The sequence below is a fragment of the Cyphellophora attinorum genome (assembly GCF_001299255.1).
Source record: "Cyphellophora attinorum strain CBS 131958 chromosome Unknown Contig4, whole genome shotgun sequence".
Lineage (NCBI taxonomy): Eukaryota > Fungi > Ascomycota > Eurotiomycetes > Chaetothyriales > Cyphellophoraceae > Cyphellophora > Cyphellophora attinorum.
In genome coordinates, this window is record NW_017253232.1 from 298,742 (window position 1) to 311,687 (window position 12,946).

Sequence of the window (12,946 nt, forward strand, 5' to 3'; positions counted from 1 at the left end):
TTGAATGCCCCTGTCGACGCACTTTCGCCGACAAGGCCTTCACTGACCTGTCTATCCAAGTATACCACTCCTTCGTAATCTCATGTACTCATGGGTAGTCTGTTGGAAGATATACACGTTCGAAGGTTCCGGTTCGATCTCCGTCGTTGTTGTTCTCGGTATTTTGAGAGAGGATATAGACTGTGTTTCAAAGCGCCGGACCAGCAATTAGCGAAGGACACAGAAGCACGCCAGGAGAGCGAAGGGACAACGTGAGCTCCCAGGCGTCACGTCTTAACACGATAATCGTAGAACAAGAGCGGCTCAATGAATCAAGGTACAACGACGGTGAGTAGTGGTTCGGGTTGCCCACGAAAATAATGCAGACTGCGGTGCAACAAAACCACGACCGAGTCTCGTGTAAATCAGTTGTCAGACGTGTGCCATGGGCTCCAAGGGCCTGGTTGGGACGTATCGAGGGGTAAGCTTCTGCTTCGGTTGCTAAAATGAGCAAGCTAATGCAAGGAGAGCAAGGGACTCGAGGTGGCCCACCAATCAGCCGGCCCGAACACGTCCATCTCACGGCCAACGCGGGCTGCAGGGCAGTAGGCCGTGCATGAACACAGCTGATTCCTGGCCTGGCTGCAGCGTGTTGAATCATTGAATAATGATGATTCCCCCAGCACTGCTTGTACAAAGACGTGACAACAGTAGCCTGGATCGATCAGATCATTCATCGGCCAAGTGGGAAGCGAGACAGCGCACTGGAGTCGATTTCGGATTGTGATCTGCATCGGAGAGCGAATGGAGCCTTCCAGTCTCACGATGTCTTGGACAAGATGTATGTCTCAAACCTCGCAGACTCACACCAGTGTGATGATCCGCATATGTTCGCTGGCTTATGCCTGGGGTTGGCCGCCACTCATCAGCACCACGGGAATGCCTTCCTTGAGCACTATCATTTGCCCTTGATATGTCGAGATGCCATTGAGGCACAGAGCTTGATCGAGGAAATAGCTTTCTCTGGGGAAACAAATTCTCCTCGCTGTTCTGATAGGTCGACTTTGGGCCGGCAACCCAATCGTCCGGCAGTCTTTGGTGAGAAAGCTTCCTGACGCGGTGCTGTCAACGCGCCTAGAGCAGATGATAATGCGAAGACCGGGTATACAGCTGAGCGTGGCAAATAAATTCGATGTTAGGACTCCGTACACAATGCGACTTTGTAGCCCCGTGAGCAGTAATATGCAGCTGGATCACTGCACTCAGCGAGGCTGTGAGCCGTGAAAAATTCCATATCGATTGGGGTCGCTCGAGAATAGGAACAGGGGTTGAGCTGCGCCGCAGTGCCCGGAACTTTATGCGTGAGGCGAAAAGATTTGGTCTGACGGCTTGTTATCAATCCCCTGACGACGAGTCAACTCTGCTCACCTGGTTGTGTTTTTTGCGAGTGTACAACGTCTACATTGCCATTGCAGTAACGGTCTGGCCTTCTCACAGACTGCCTCTCGTTTTCTGTTCACGTTTCTCGTAGTATCAATCACCCTCGCTCATACATTACTATATTCTACGCGCCAGTAGTGTCAACGATCGCAGCATTCAGCAGCCAGCACCTGCACGAAGTCGAGTCCTTCACTCCGACAATACGCTCGCTTTCGAGACCGATGTGCTAACGGTCTGTGACGGCTTGGTGTAGCAACCACTCGGACGGTGCGAGGCACCTGAAAGTTCTATTCCTCAAGCAACATGGCTGCTGTAGGAGCGGCAGGAGCGAACCAGCCGGCTCATGCTCAACCAAATTTGCCAGCTCTTCCTCCTCACCTACAGTCGGACACCCACTTGACAGCTCATTTGGCTAGTCGATTTCATGTCTCTTTGCCCACAGCCAAGTTGTCGTCTCAGGCACTTGTGTGTCTCAACACATATACATCGGCGACCAGGGGTCCAAATGGTGGCAAAGAAGGGAGCGCAGCTGCGGAGGCTGAGGACCTGGCGAGGCGGGCGTGGACACGTCTTGGGTCAAGAGCAGAGGATCAAGCCGTCATCTTCTTCGGTGAATCTGGCTCAGGCAAGACCACCATCAGGTCCCACCTGCTCTCTGCTTTTCTGGGCCTATCCTCGACACCACTATCAAATAGACTTTCTCTGGCCGCATACGTCTTTGACACGTTGACGACCACGAAGTCCTCCACCACACAGACAGCCTCGAAGGCCGGCTTGTTCTACGAACTCCAATACGACGCCTCATCCGCCAAGCCGACCCTGATTGGCGGCAAACTTCTGGATCATCGACTGGAAAGAAGCCGTGTTACCGCCGTGCCGACGGGCGAACGAAGTTATCATGTCTTATACTACTTGCTGGCTGGTACGAGCGCCGCCGAGAAAGAACATCTTGGGCTGGAGCAGTCAACAGGCACAAAATCCGCTGCCACAGGCCTCCACAGGTCAGCATCCTCCGCTGCACAGAAAAGGTGGAGATACCTCGGACATCCAACTCAATTGAAAGTCGGCATTAACGATGCCGAAGGATTTCAGCATTTCAAGACAGCACTTCGGAAGTTGGAATTTCCAAGGGGAGATATTGCAGAGATCTGTCAGGTCCTTGCTGCAATCCTCCATATTGGCCAGCTTGAGTTCGGAGTGGGCCAGGCTACGGCCACGGCTGCAGAGGAAAGCGGTGGGTATTCTCATGAGGGCGGCGAGAGCGTCACGATGGTCAAGAACTCGGAGACTCTGGGTTTGGTAGCAGCATTCCTCGGGCTTGGGGCTGCCGAGCTCGAGGAGTCTTTACGCTACAAGACCAAGACCATTCACCGTGAACGCGTTACGGTCATGCTAGATCCCAAGGGTGCGCGTGAGAGCGCGGACGAATTGGCCAGGACCTTGTACGCTCTTCTAGTGGCCTATATCATCGAGTGCATCAATCAAAGGACATGCGCGGCCGAAGATGCTGTTGCCAACACCGTCTCAATAATCGATTTCCCAGGTTTCGCGGATCAAACCTCGACGGGTTCCGTACTCGATCAGCTACTGAACAATGCTGCATCCGAATCTCTCTACAATATCTGCTTGCAGAGCATTTTTGAACGGCCTGCGGAGATGCTAGAGCGCGAGGAAGTCAGTGTGCCTGCAGCAACATTCTTTGACAACTCAGACGCAGTTCGTGGCCTGCTGAAGCACGGCACAGGTCTTCTTGCCATACTGGATGATCAGACGAAGCGCGGCCGCTCTGACATGCAACTGCTCGAGAGCCTGAGAAAGAAATTCGAGAACAAGAACAAGTCAATAACCGTCAGTAGCTCGACTGCTAAGATGCCGGGCAGCAATTTTGCTACAACGAACCTGGCTGCATCTTTCTCTGTTCGCCATTATGCTGGAGAAGTCGAGTACCCAGTCAATGGTCTGGTGGAAGCCAACGGAGATACGGTTGCCGGAGACTTGATGAATCTCATGAAGACTACTAAGAGCGACTTCGTGGGCAACTTGTTTGGCCAGGAGGCTTTAACGACCGTGACCCATCCAGCAGAGAAGACAGCCATAATGCAGGCGCAGGTGAGCTCGAAACCGCTCCGAAAGCCTAGCATGGCCCGTCGCAAGCACGATCAGCTCGCACGTCTTGCGAGCCGTCGTGCGGATCGTTCTCCAGAACCACAGGAAAACGAATCTCAAGCTGGCGAGGCTATCCTTCGTCGAACAAAAGACAATGCAGGAGGCCTGTCACAGGGCGCTGCGTCGCAGTTCCTATCGTCTCTGGACAACATCACCAAGTCTTTGACCGCTCCGAACGTCAATAACTACTTCATCTTTTGCCTGAAGCCGAACGATCGCCGGATAGCGAATCAGTTCGACAGCAAGTGCGTCCGACAACAGATCCAAATACTAGGCATAGCGGAAATCAGTCAGCGTCTGCGCACAGCCGACTTCAGCATATTCCTGCCATTCGGTGAATTCCTAGGCCTGGTCGATTTTGACCCTGGTGTGGTTGGCAGCGATGCCGAGAAGACCCAACTGGTTCTTGATGCCAAGAATTGGCCGCCAAACGAATTCAAGATTGGAACGACTGGCGTGTTCTTGAGCGAAAGGTGTTGGGCATCGGTAGCTGTGTCAGGTACGCAAGCTGCTCAATTCTACGGCGTTGACGACGATGGCTTGTCGATAGGCACGCCAGGTGGTAATCCGTTTTCTGACTCGAAAGCTCGATTACACTCCGCCGGCGACACTCCTGGCGCAGGCTCATATATATATGGTGATGAGACAAAGGGAGCTGGATATTTCGGTGCCAGAGAGATTGACACCAAATCTGAAGCCGGCGCTTCCGCGTTCCATCAAGGCGATATGTTCCGCAACATGGACACGAAAGAAGAACTGGCAGAAAAGGCCAACAAGAAGAAACTGGAAGAAATCGATGTGATCGCCACGACTGGCAAACGTAAGCGCTGGCTGTTTGTGGTCTATTTCCTCACTTGGTATATTCCCGATTTCAGCATCAAATGGCTTGGTCGCATGCCGCGCAAAGATGTTCGAGTCGCTTGGAGGGAGAAGCTCGCCATCAACATGATGATCTGGTTCTTCTGCCTCTTCGCCTGCTTCTTCATCGTGGTCTTCCCAGAGCTGATCTGTCCTCGACAGAATGTGTTTTCAGCCGCAGAATTGTCAAGTCACGATGGGAAGGGCACTTCTTCTTACGCCTCACTCCGTGGAATTGTCTTGGATCTGGGCGCATTTGCACCAAACCATTACCCGAGCATTGTCCCGACGAAGGACCTGGAGAATTACGCTGGTCTCGACATCACTGGTCTGTTCCCAGTACAAGTCAGTGCCTTGTGCAATGGCAAGGATGGCAGCGTCGACCCCCACGTCACATTGGACTACACTTCAACTAACATCAGCGGAACCGCGAATGTCATCAGTGGGGATGATCCAAATCGCAAATATCACGACTTTAGGTCTTTCACCAATGACCCGAGACCAGACTGGTTCTTTGAGCAGCGTATGGTGCTCGCGGGCAATTACAAGAAGGGTGACATAGGTTACACGCCGCAGTATGTGAAAACGCTCTCTACGAAGCAGAAATCGATTGCCATTATCCACGACCGCGTTTACGATTTCACGAATTACATCACTGGAGGCCGTAGCATCGGAGTCGCAGAAGGCGAGGAACGACCAACAGATGTTGACACAGATTTCATGAGTGATGCTGTTGTGGCTCTTTTCCAGCAACGCTCAGGCCAAGATGTCTCCCGCTACTGGGATGCTCTGACTCTGCCAGGAGGCATAGGGGAGAAAAATCGCATGCAAACGTGCCTGGATAACCTTTTCTTCGTTGGAGTGACCGACACCAGGAACTCAGCCAGTGTTTGTTCGCCCGATATATCCTACTCGCCATCTCGATCTTGCTCGTTTCCGTCATCGGATTCAAGTTCTTTGCGGCTCTACAATTCAGTCGCAAGACGTTGCCCGAGAACTTGGATAAGTTCGTCATTTGTCAGGTTCCGGCCTACACAGAAGACGAGGAGTCACTCCGCCGAGCCATTGATTCTGCTGCACGCATGAAGTATGATGACAAGCGGAAACTGCTCATCATTGTCTGCGACGGCATGATCATAGGACAGGGTAACGACAGGCCGACTCCACGAATCGTCCTTGACATCTTGGGCGTATCAGAAACTGTTGATCCCGAGCCGTTAAGCTTTGAGTCACTCGGTGAAGGCATGAAACAGCACAACATGGGCAAGGTATACTCAGGCCTCTACGAAGTTCAAGGTCACATTGTGCCATTCATGGTTGTTGTCAAGGTTGGCAAGCCTTCTGAGGTGTCGCGTCCTGGCAATCGGGGCAAGCGAGACTCGCAGATGGTGATTATGCGCTTCCTCAACAGGGTTCACTACAACCTGCCTATGAGTCCATTGGAGCTGGAGATGCATCATCAAATCCGGAACATCATCGGCGTCAACCCCACTTTCTACGAGTTCATGCTACAGATCGACGCTGACACTGTTGTCGCTCCGGATTCGGCCACTCGAATGATCTCGACATTCCTACACGATACTCGGATCATTGCTGTCTGCGGCGAGACGTCTCTCAGCAATTCCAAATCGTCGATCATCACCATGATACAAGTGTACGAGTATTACATCTCGCATAATTTGACAAAAGCCTTCGAATCGCTATTCGGCTCCGTGACGTGCTTGCCTGGTTGCTTCAGCATGTACCGGATCCGTGCAGCAGAGACTGGCAAGCCCCTGTTTGTATGCAAGGAGATCTGCGAGGACTATTCTGAGATTCGTGTCGACACTTTACACATGAAAAATCTCCTTCATCTTGGAGAGGATCGTTATCTCACAACACTTCTTCTGAAGCATCACCCGAAGTTCAAGACGAAGTTTATCTTCAATGCACATGCCTGGACTATCGCGCCTGACTCTTGGGCGGTCTTCATGTCACAACGTCGGCGATGGATCAACAGTACAGTTCACAACCTGATGGAGCTTATCCCACTCCAGCAACTCTGCGGCTTCTGTTGTTTCAGCATGCGATTCATCGTCTTCCTGGATCTTTTGTCCACCTTGATTGCCCCTGTGGCAGTGGCTTACATTGTCTACTTGATCGTGCTTCTTGCCATCGACACAAGCGTGGTGCCTCTCATGGCTTTTGTCTTGCTCGGAGCAATCTATGGTTTACAAGCCATCATTTTCATCCTTCGCCGAAAGTGGGAGATGATTGCCTGGATGATTATATACATTCTGGCAATGCCTGTGTTTTCGCTGGGTCTGCCACTGTATGCCTTTTGGCACATGGACGACTTCAGCTGGGGTAACACGCGCCTTGTCACTGGAGAGAGTGGCAATCAGATCCTCGTATCTGACGAGGGCAAGTTCGACCCTGACTCGATTCCAAAGAAGAAGTGGGAGGAATACCAGGCCGAACTGTGGGATGCGCAAACACAACGAGATGATACCAAGTCTGAAATGTCTGGCTACAGCTACGGAACGAAGTCTTACTATCCCACTGGGTCTGTCTACGGTGGCGATCAGCAGCATTTGTTAGCACAGTCACGCTCTGTCTCGCAATTCGACGTGAATCAGAGCGTGTACGGCGCTCCGATGGCATACACCCAATCTCGGTGTCGTTGCCTGCGTCTGAGCTTCTTGGCGGCACCGGAAGGTCGGTAGCCGACATGGAGATGTCAGACCTTACTGGCCTGCCTACAGACGACATGCTGCTACAAGAAATCAGAGAGATCCTCCGAACAGCGGATCTGATGTCAGTCACGAAGAAGAGCGTCAAACAAGAGTTGGAAAGGCGATTCAGTTGCAATCTTGACGCGAAGAGGGCATATATAGGGAGTGGTAAGTCACCTTTCGTTTTCGATGAGAATCTTTAGCTAACATGCAATTCAGCAACGGAAGCTGTCCTTTCTGGGCAATTATAGATTTGGCTGTCCATTTGCAGCCATTCAGCATCAGCGTCTAATGAACTAGCAGGATAGAGCGTGAGCTGCGGAGGAGCATTTTGCATTGGGCTCGGTGCCCTTGACCTATATATATAATACTCACGGTCGTATGAACGAAGATATGGCCATCTGGAATCCGTGCGGATGCCTGTGTACAATTTCAGATTTTGCACATCTTCACTGCTCGAGATCCTTCTTCCTATCGAATGCTCGTGCCACATTTTTTTTCCAAAGAGGCATGTTGGCTCCTTACAGTTTACAACATCGGGTTGCATTGCGAGAGTGAAAGTGAAAGCAGTCCTCCTTTCCAATCGGAATTTCTATCGGACGCAAGGCCATTTTGTCGAACAGGTGTTCGCAACGCTGGCCCCGTCCCCGATAGAAGTCCCGGTTTGGCAGGCTGACTGCCTCTTCTGAGGCGGGACTTCTGATTTTCTGGAACTCGGTCATGATGGGCTTCAAAGCCTAAAAAGCATATGACGGCGTAGATGACTGACCATAGGTCGCATGAGCTATCCGACATTGACAAGCTCTACAAGCTTTCGGCACCACGATTTGGCATTGCGACGGAATGCTAATGATTGCCATGATGCGCATCATCGCTCGTGATGCATGAAGGGGCGAGAGCTCTGCAGCAGGATTTTAGGCGAGTGCCGCGTAAGCCTTGCGTGTTCTCGGCGAGAAAGGGTACCAGTGACACACACGGTTCCCGCAGGGTTCAGTGAACTAGGTAACTTATGTCATGCTACCTCCTCAGCGCTGCACTGCTGGGCTGAAAGCTGTATAACCGGTTGGGCCAGCCATATTGGCCATGGCGGTCTCTCGAGCTCGCGTGTCCAGTCATAGAAATCCTGTCTGGGGAGCAGAGCTTCGAAGTAGGTGCCTGATCTGGACAGTCGGGTCGTGTATCTCAGCAGAAGCGCCTTGTGGATAGCACGTGTACGGGTTAGAGCATAACATAACGGCAAACATGATATCAGAACGGACATACCAACTATGTCGAGATCCAAGGAGCGTGACTTCTGAGCTGGCCAAGAATCCGTCCGAAGCCCCAGAGCACATCGCGAAGAGGCTCTATGGCACGCATCCTGAGCACGCTGCCGACCAGGCCAACGATACTGCCAACATCGATGAAAAGATCGACCTCGATCGCGCGTTCGATTGCGGCAGATGGGGCCATACGAGGCCGAGCGAGCTGTTCTTGAGAGTGCGAAAACCACACCACGACTCCGTCGTCTTATACTGCGGGACTGACCACAGAACCAGATCTACCATGACGTCCTCCTCTCTTACAACGCCGACCCACTCGTCAACGTCTGCTCTCCGTCCCTGACCGGTACCCATGGCGTCTGTCCGCTACTGATCATCTCCGGCATCCCAGATATTGCGCGCCACATGTCGAACTTGATTGTGCGCGCGGAGCACGAGGTGTTCATTGCGACGAACTTCTGGATGCATTCGGAGCCGGCGCAGCTGATCTCGAATGCTATTAAGGAGTTGTCGAGAAGGATGAGCGAGGTTGGTAGGAGGGTAGTGGTCAAGGTGCTATATGATCGGGGAAGTGCAAAGCAGGTGAGTGAGACACGAGCGTTGTTAGGATCATGTCGCAGACGAGTTGCGGAGTGTCTGCGAGAGCGTCGTAGGTTTTGGAGTGCCGGAAGGTGCTCGTCCCAGTGTCCGGGAGTCAATGCCCTTGAGCACAGTCTTGCAGTGCTGAGCACGACTGATGCTGTGCTATAGTTCATCAAGAATCACCAGAAAGTCCCTGAGGCCACTTACGCGGACCCTAATGGAGCTATCAGACTGCCTCATCCCGAGGAGATACCTAATGTCGACATCGAGGTCGTGAACTACCATCGGCCAATGTTGGGCACGTTCCACGCAAAGTTCATGGTCGTCGACAGGCGAATTGCTCTGGTGCAGTCCGACAACATCCAGGACAACGACAACATGGAGATGTGCGTACAGCTGGAGGGACCGATTGTCGACTCGATCTACGACACCGCCATCACAACGTGGAATGATCCCCTTGTTCCACCACTACCATTACTCAGCAGTTCAGCAACAGACACGCACCCGCCAACCTTTCAGCTGGGCAACCATGGCTCCCTATTTCATGCAAATGGCAGCCAGGTGAAGACATACAGGTAAGTCCAGCTCGGATTAGTTCGCGCTGTACTGACGTCGTCACAGCGAGGACCTGGCCAACGGCAACGTTGACCTCACAAAAGTCGCCAGCGAGGCGGCTCAAACAACACTTCCGCAACACACATCATCAGCTCCACACTACGACCCAGACCTAGGCAGCGAGCTCCTCCGCTCAATAGCCGCCATGAACCCACATCCTTCCGAGCGCCGCATAGATGCCATCGCCCGCCATCTCAACACGATGAGCAGCAACAACACCAAAGCCAACGCCCCAGACATCACACGTCCAGAGGACATGATCACCCCTCTCATTCCCGTCCCCGTCCACGATCCCTTCCCCATCGCCATGGTCTCGCGTCCACCCTACGGCGCACCAAACCTCTCCTCCCTCAAAGTCCCTCAGAACATCGCCTTCATCTCCGCCCTCCGCAACTGCAAGAAATCAATCCTCATCCAAACCCCCAACCTCAACGCCCAAGACCTAGTCCCCGAACTCCTCGCCGCCGCACGGCGCGGCATCAAACTGGACCTAATCACCTGCCTTGGCTACAACGACGCCGGCGAGCTTCTTCCCCTGCAGGGCGGACACAATGAGGGCGTGGCGCATAAGCTGTACAAAGAGCTCGAGCCTGAGTTTCATGCTAACTTGGATATGTACCACTACATCGGGAAAGATCAGATCGCGCCGATACACAACAGTCACAAGGCGAGGAGCTGTCACATTAAGCTGATGATCATCGACGAGGAGATTGCGATTTGTGGGAGTGGGAATCAGGATAGTCAGAGTTGGTACCATTCACAGTACGTGCACCCCTTCCTCCCTCTCAGCGGCACTTTCTCGATTGCCTTCTTTCGTTACGGACACTAACAGAATGATCCAGGGAGATCAACGTCATGATGGAAAGTTCCCTAGTCGTCCGAAAACTAGAGGAAGGCATCCGACGGAACCAGAACACGTGGAAGTACGGCCTGGTAAGAAAGGGCGATGCGTCGAAGGACAAGTTGGTGGGCTGTTGGGTTGACAAAGATGGCAAGATGGCGGACGGCTCGATAGGTGCGGACGCTGGGAAGATGGCGTGGTTCAAGGGTGTCAAGGGCGCCGTCGATCGTGTGAGAGGTGTTGGTGGATTTTGAGGAAGATGTCTATATCGGACTCAGGTAATTAGTTCGTCCTCAGCGCTTCCTTCCACTGATGATGAACTGCTATGCATGTTGAACAACTCACCAGGACCAAGTTATCCAAGCGCAGCCAAGCCCCGTTCTCTGGACGGCCCTTTTCCCAAGTATCGAGCACAGTATCTTCTGTGGATACAGGGGTCTCCTAGAATCCGTGTGGCTATTGACCCATCACCATCGAACGGACCCCGAGAGCTGGAGTGATATGTCACTGGTCGACAAGATACCACGTTAGTCGAAGTTGGTGCACATACACAGGTAGTAAGTAGTCAAGTGAGCAGCATGGTGAAGGAAGAAAACTCCGTGTTCGTAATCTTATGCTGCTATCCACAAAAGTCGATTTCCATGGCATGAAACCACTACTTCCTTCACCAGCCTGGATTCCAGAGAACGCTTGCAATTAACTCGGGCCTCCCGCTAAGTGGTAGATACTGGTATCTCTCGCCATTGCTTTCATGCGAGAAAGCTGATGGCCACTCTTGTGCGCTCAACCCGTCAAGTATTAGGCTAGTCTAGAGTCTTCCCTGTCCGTTTCGACAAATAACTCCTAAAATGTGTGTTCGTTGAATTTTTGTTCCTTTAGATGAAGAGGATGGCGGCAATGAGCGCACTCAGGCCGGTGAGAGGAGCGGAGGGATCGAAGAGGGATGCATCAGCAGCGCTTGATGAGGATGAGGAAGAGCCACCACCGGACGAGGTGGTGCTACCGTTGGTCTGGGCGTTGGCCTCGTTCACCTTGCAGGAAGTGTCGCCCTTGATGATACCGCTGTCGGCGGCCTTCTTGAAGTCGTCGCAAAGAGTCTGGTCCTGAGTGCTGGACTCGATATCGGCACCACCACGGACATCGGCCAATTTGGGGAAAGTGACCCTGATTAACAGTCAGCATTGTTCAGTCATAGATGTTGGGAAATCTTACTTATCAAAGACACCAGCGAAGTTGAGAGCACCGGCAACAGTCTTGAGCTGAGGGAACTGGTCGATGGTCTCGAGCTGAGAGTTGTTGGCGATGAGGAAGCCACCTCCAATGGTCGTCAGCTGAGGGAAGGACAGGTTGGTGAGCATGCCGCAGGAGACAAAAGCCAGGTCACTGCCAGTGCTAGTAAGATTGGGGGCGGAGAAGGTCTCGAAAGTGGCGAAGTAGGTGCCGAAAGCGCCTCCAACCTTGGACAACGATGGCATGGAGACATCGGAGACGTTGATGAAGGTGAGGTTGGCAGCTGACTCGAGGTTGGGCAGGCTAATCTTCAGCTGAGCAGAATTGGCAGCGAAGGTCAGGGCGCGAGTGACGTTGCCCAGGTTGTTGACGTCCACTTCAGTCAGGTATCGGTTGTTGTTGATGTTCATGGTCGTGACAGCCTCGAGCTCAATGCCAGACAGACTGGTCAGAGCTGTATCGGAGATCTCGACATTGTTGGCACGGCGGACACCGGAACCGAAGTTGAGGGACTGAAGAGCAGCTGAGCTAGTCAGCAAAGATCAATTGTCTCAAATGCATGATGCACTTACGCAGCGAGATGAACTTGATGCCGTTGACAGCTTGCAGAGAGCCCATGGACAGGCCACTGAGGATGGTGAGACGCTCGAGATCAAAGGTACCACCGATAGAACCCAGCTGGTCAGCCGAGATGGAGGTCAATTGTGTGGCATTGAGGCAAGTGAGGGAGCCAGTGATTTGCTGCACTCCGTTAATCTGTAGAGTACCTAAGCTTGGTCAGTATGCGAAACGAGCTGGGCAGAGACTCAAATTACCTGAGGCAGACTCGTCAATGATGACATCGCCATCGTATGTTCTGCAGTTCGAGATCTGTTCGGCATCCGTGCTACTCGCGATTGTGATGCTCGGGCCGTCACACTGAGCTGTTTTCCTTGTTAATTGAGAATTCCATCTATTTGCGGCAAGGGGATCGTACCGACAACGGCGCCAGCGAAGGCAAGAGTGGGAATGATGAACTTTTGGAAAGCCATTGCAGAATAAGAATCCGCTCGAAAGCTGTGAGTGTTATTGTCAGTAGCTGTACGAAGATATGAGGTTGCAAGTGGTTGGTTGTGGGAGGCTTCAAGGTGGTTAGGATCAGGATGCTGGCCATTGCGCGTACCTGGAATGCAGTATTAATCAGATAATGGCGACCAGTGAAGACCGACGGTGAGGTCGAAAGGCAGAGACTGTGTGTGGTCTTTTCGATTGTCGAAAGA

The 12,946-nt window shown here is 52.5% G+C and overlaps 3 protein-coding genes across 3 annotated transcripts; 2 read left to right on the forward strand and 1 right to left on the reverse strand.

Annotated features, from left to right (window-relative positions):
• Positions 1–1,722: 1,722 nt before the first annotated feature.
• AB675_6207 (Chitin synthase 8) lies at positions 1,723–7,408 on the forward strand (the record flags this gene model as incomplete). Its single annotated transcript, XM_018146482.1, has 4 exons — positions 1,723–5,276; positions 5,327–7,140; positions 7,188–7,325; positions 7,377–7,408. 4 exons carry the CDS (start codon positions 1,723–1,725, stop codon positions 7,406–7,408), a joined length of 5,538 nt encoding a protein of 1,845 aa, XP_018003636.1.
• Positions 7,409–8,399: 991 nt separating this feature from the next.
• AB675_6208 (uncharacterized protein) lies at positions 8,400–10,711 on the forward strand (the record flags this gene model as incomplete). Its single annotated transcript, XM_018146483.1, has 5 exons — positions 8,400–8,636; positions 8,696–9,001; positions 9,170–9,576; positions 9,623–10,378; positions 10,459–10,711. The coding sequence occupies 5 exons, from the start codon at positions 8,400–8,402 to the stop codon at positions 10,709–10,711; spliced, it is 1,959 nt and encodes a 652-aa protein (XP_018003844.1).
• A 621-nt stretch (positions 10,712–11,332) lies between these two features.
• On the reverse strand, positions 11,333–12,718 carry AB675_6209 (Protein ecm33; the record flags this gene model as incomplete). The annotated part of the gene is made up of 5 exons (XM_018146484.1): positions 11,333–11,621; positions 11,670–12,210; positions 12,260–12,454; positions 12,503–12,610; positions 12,664–12,718. 5 exons carry the CDS (start codon positions 12,716–12,718, stop codon positions 11,333–11,335), a joined length of 1,188 nt encoding a protein of 395 aa, XP_018003767.1.
• Between the last annotated feature and the right edge of the window lie 228 nt (positions 12,719–12,946).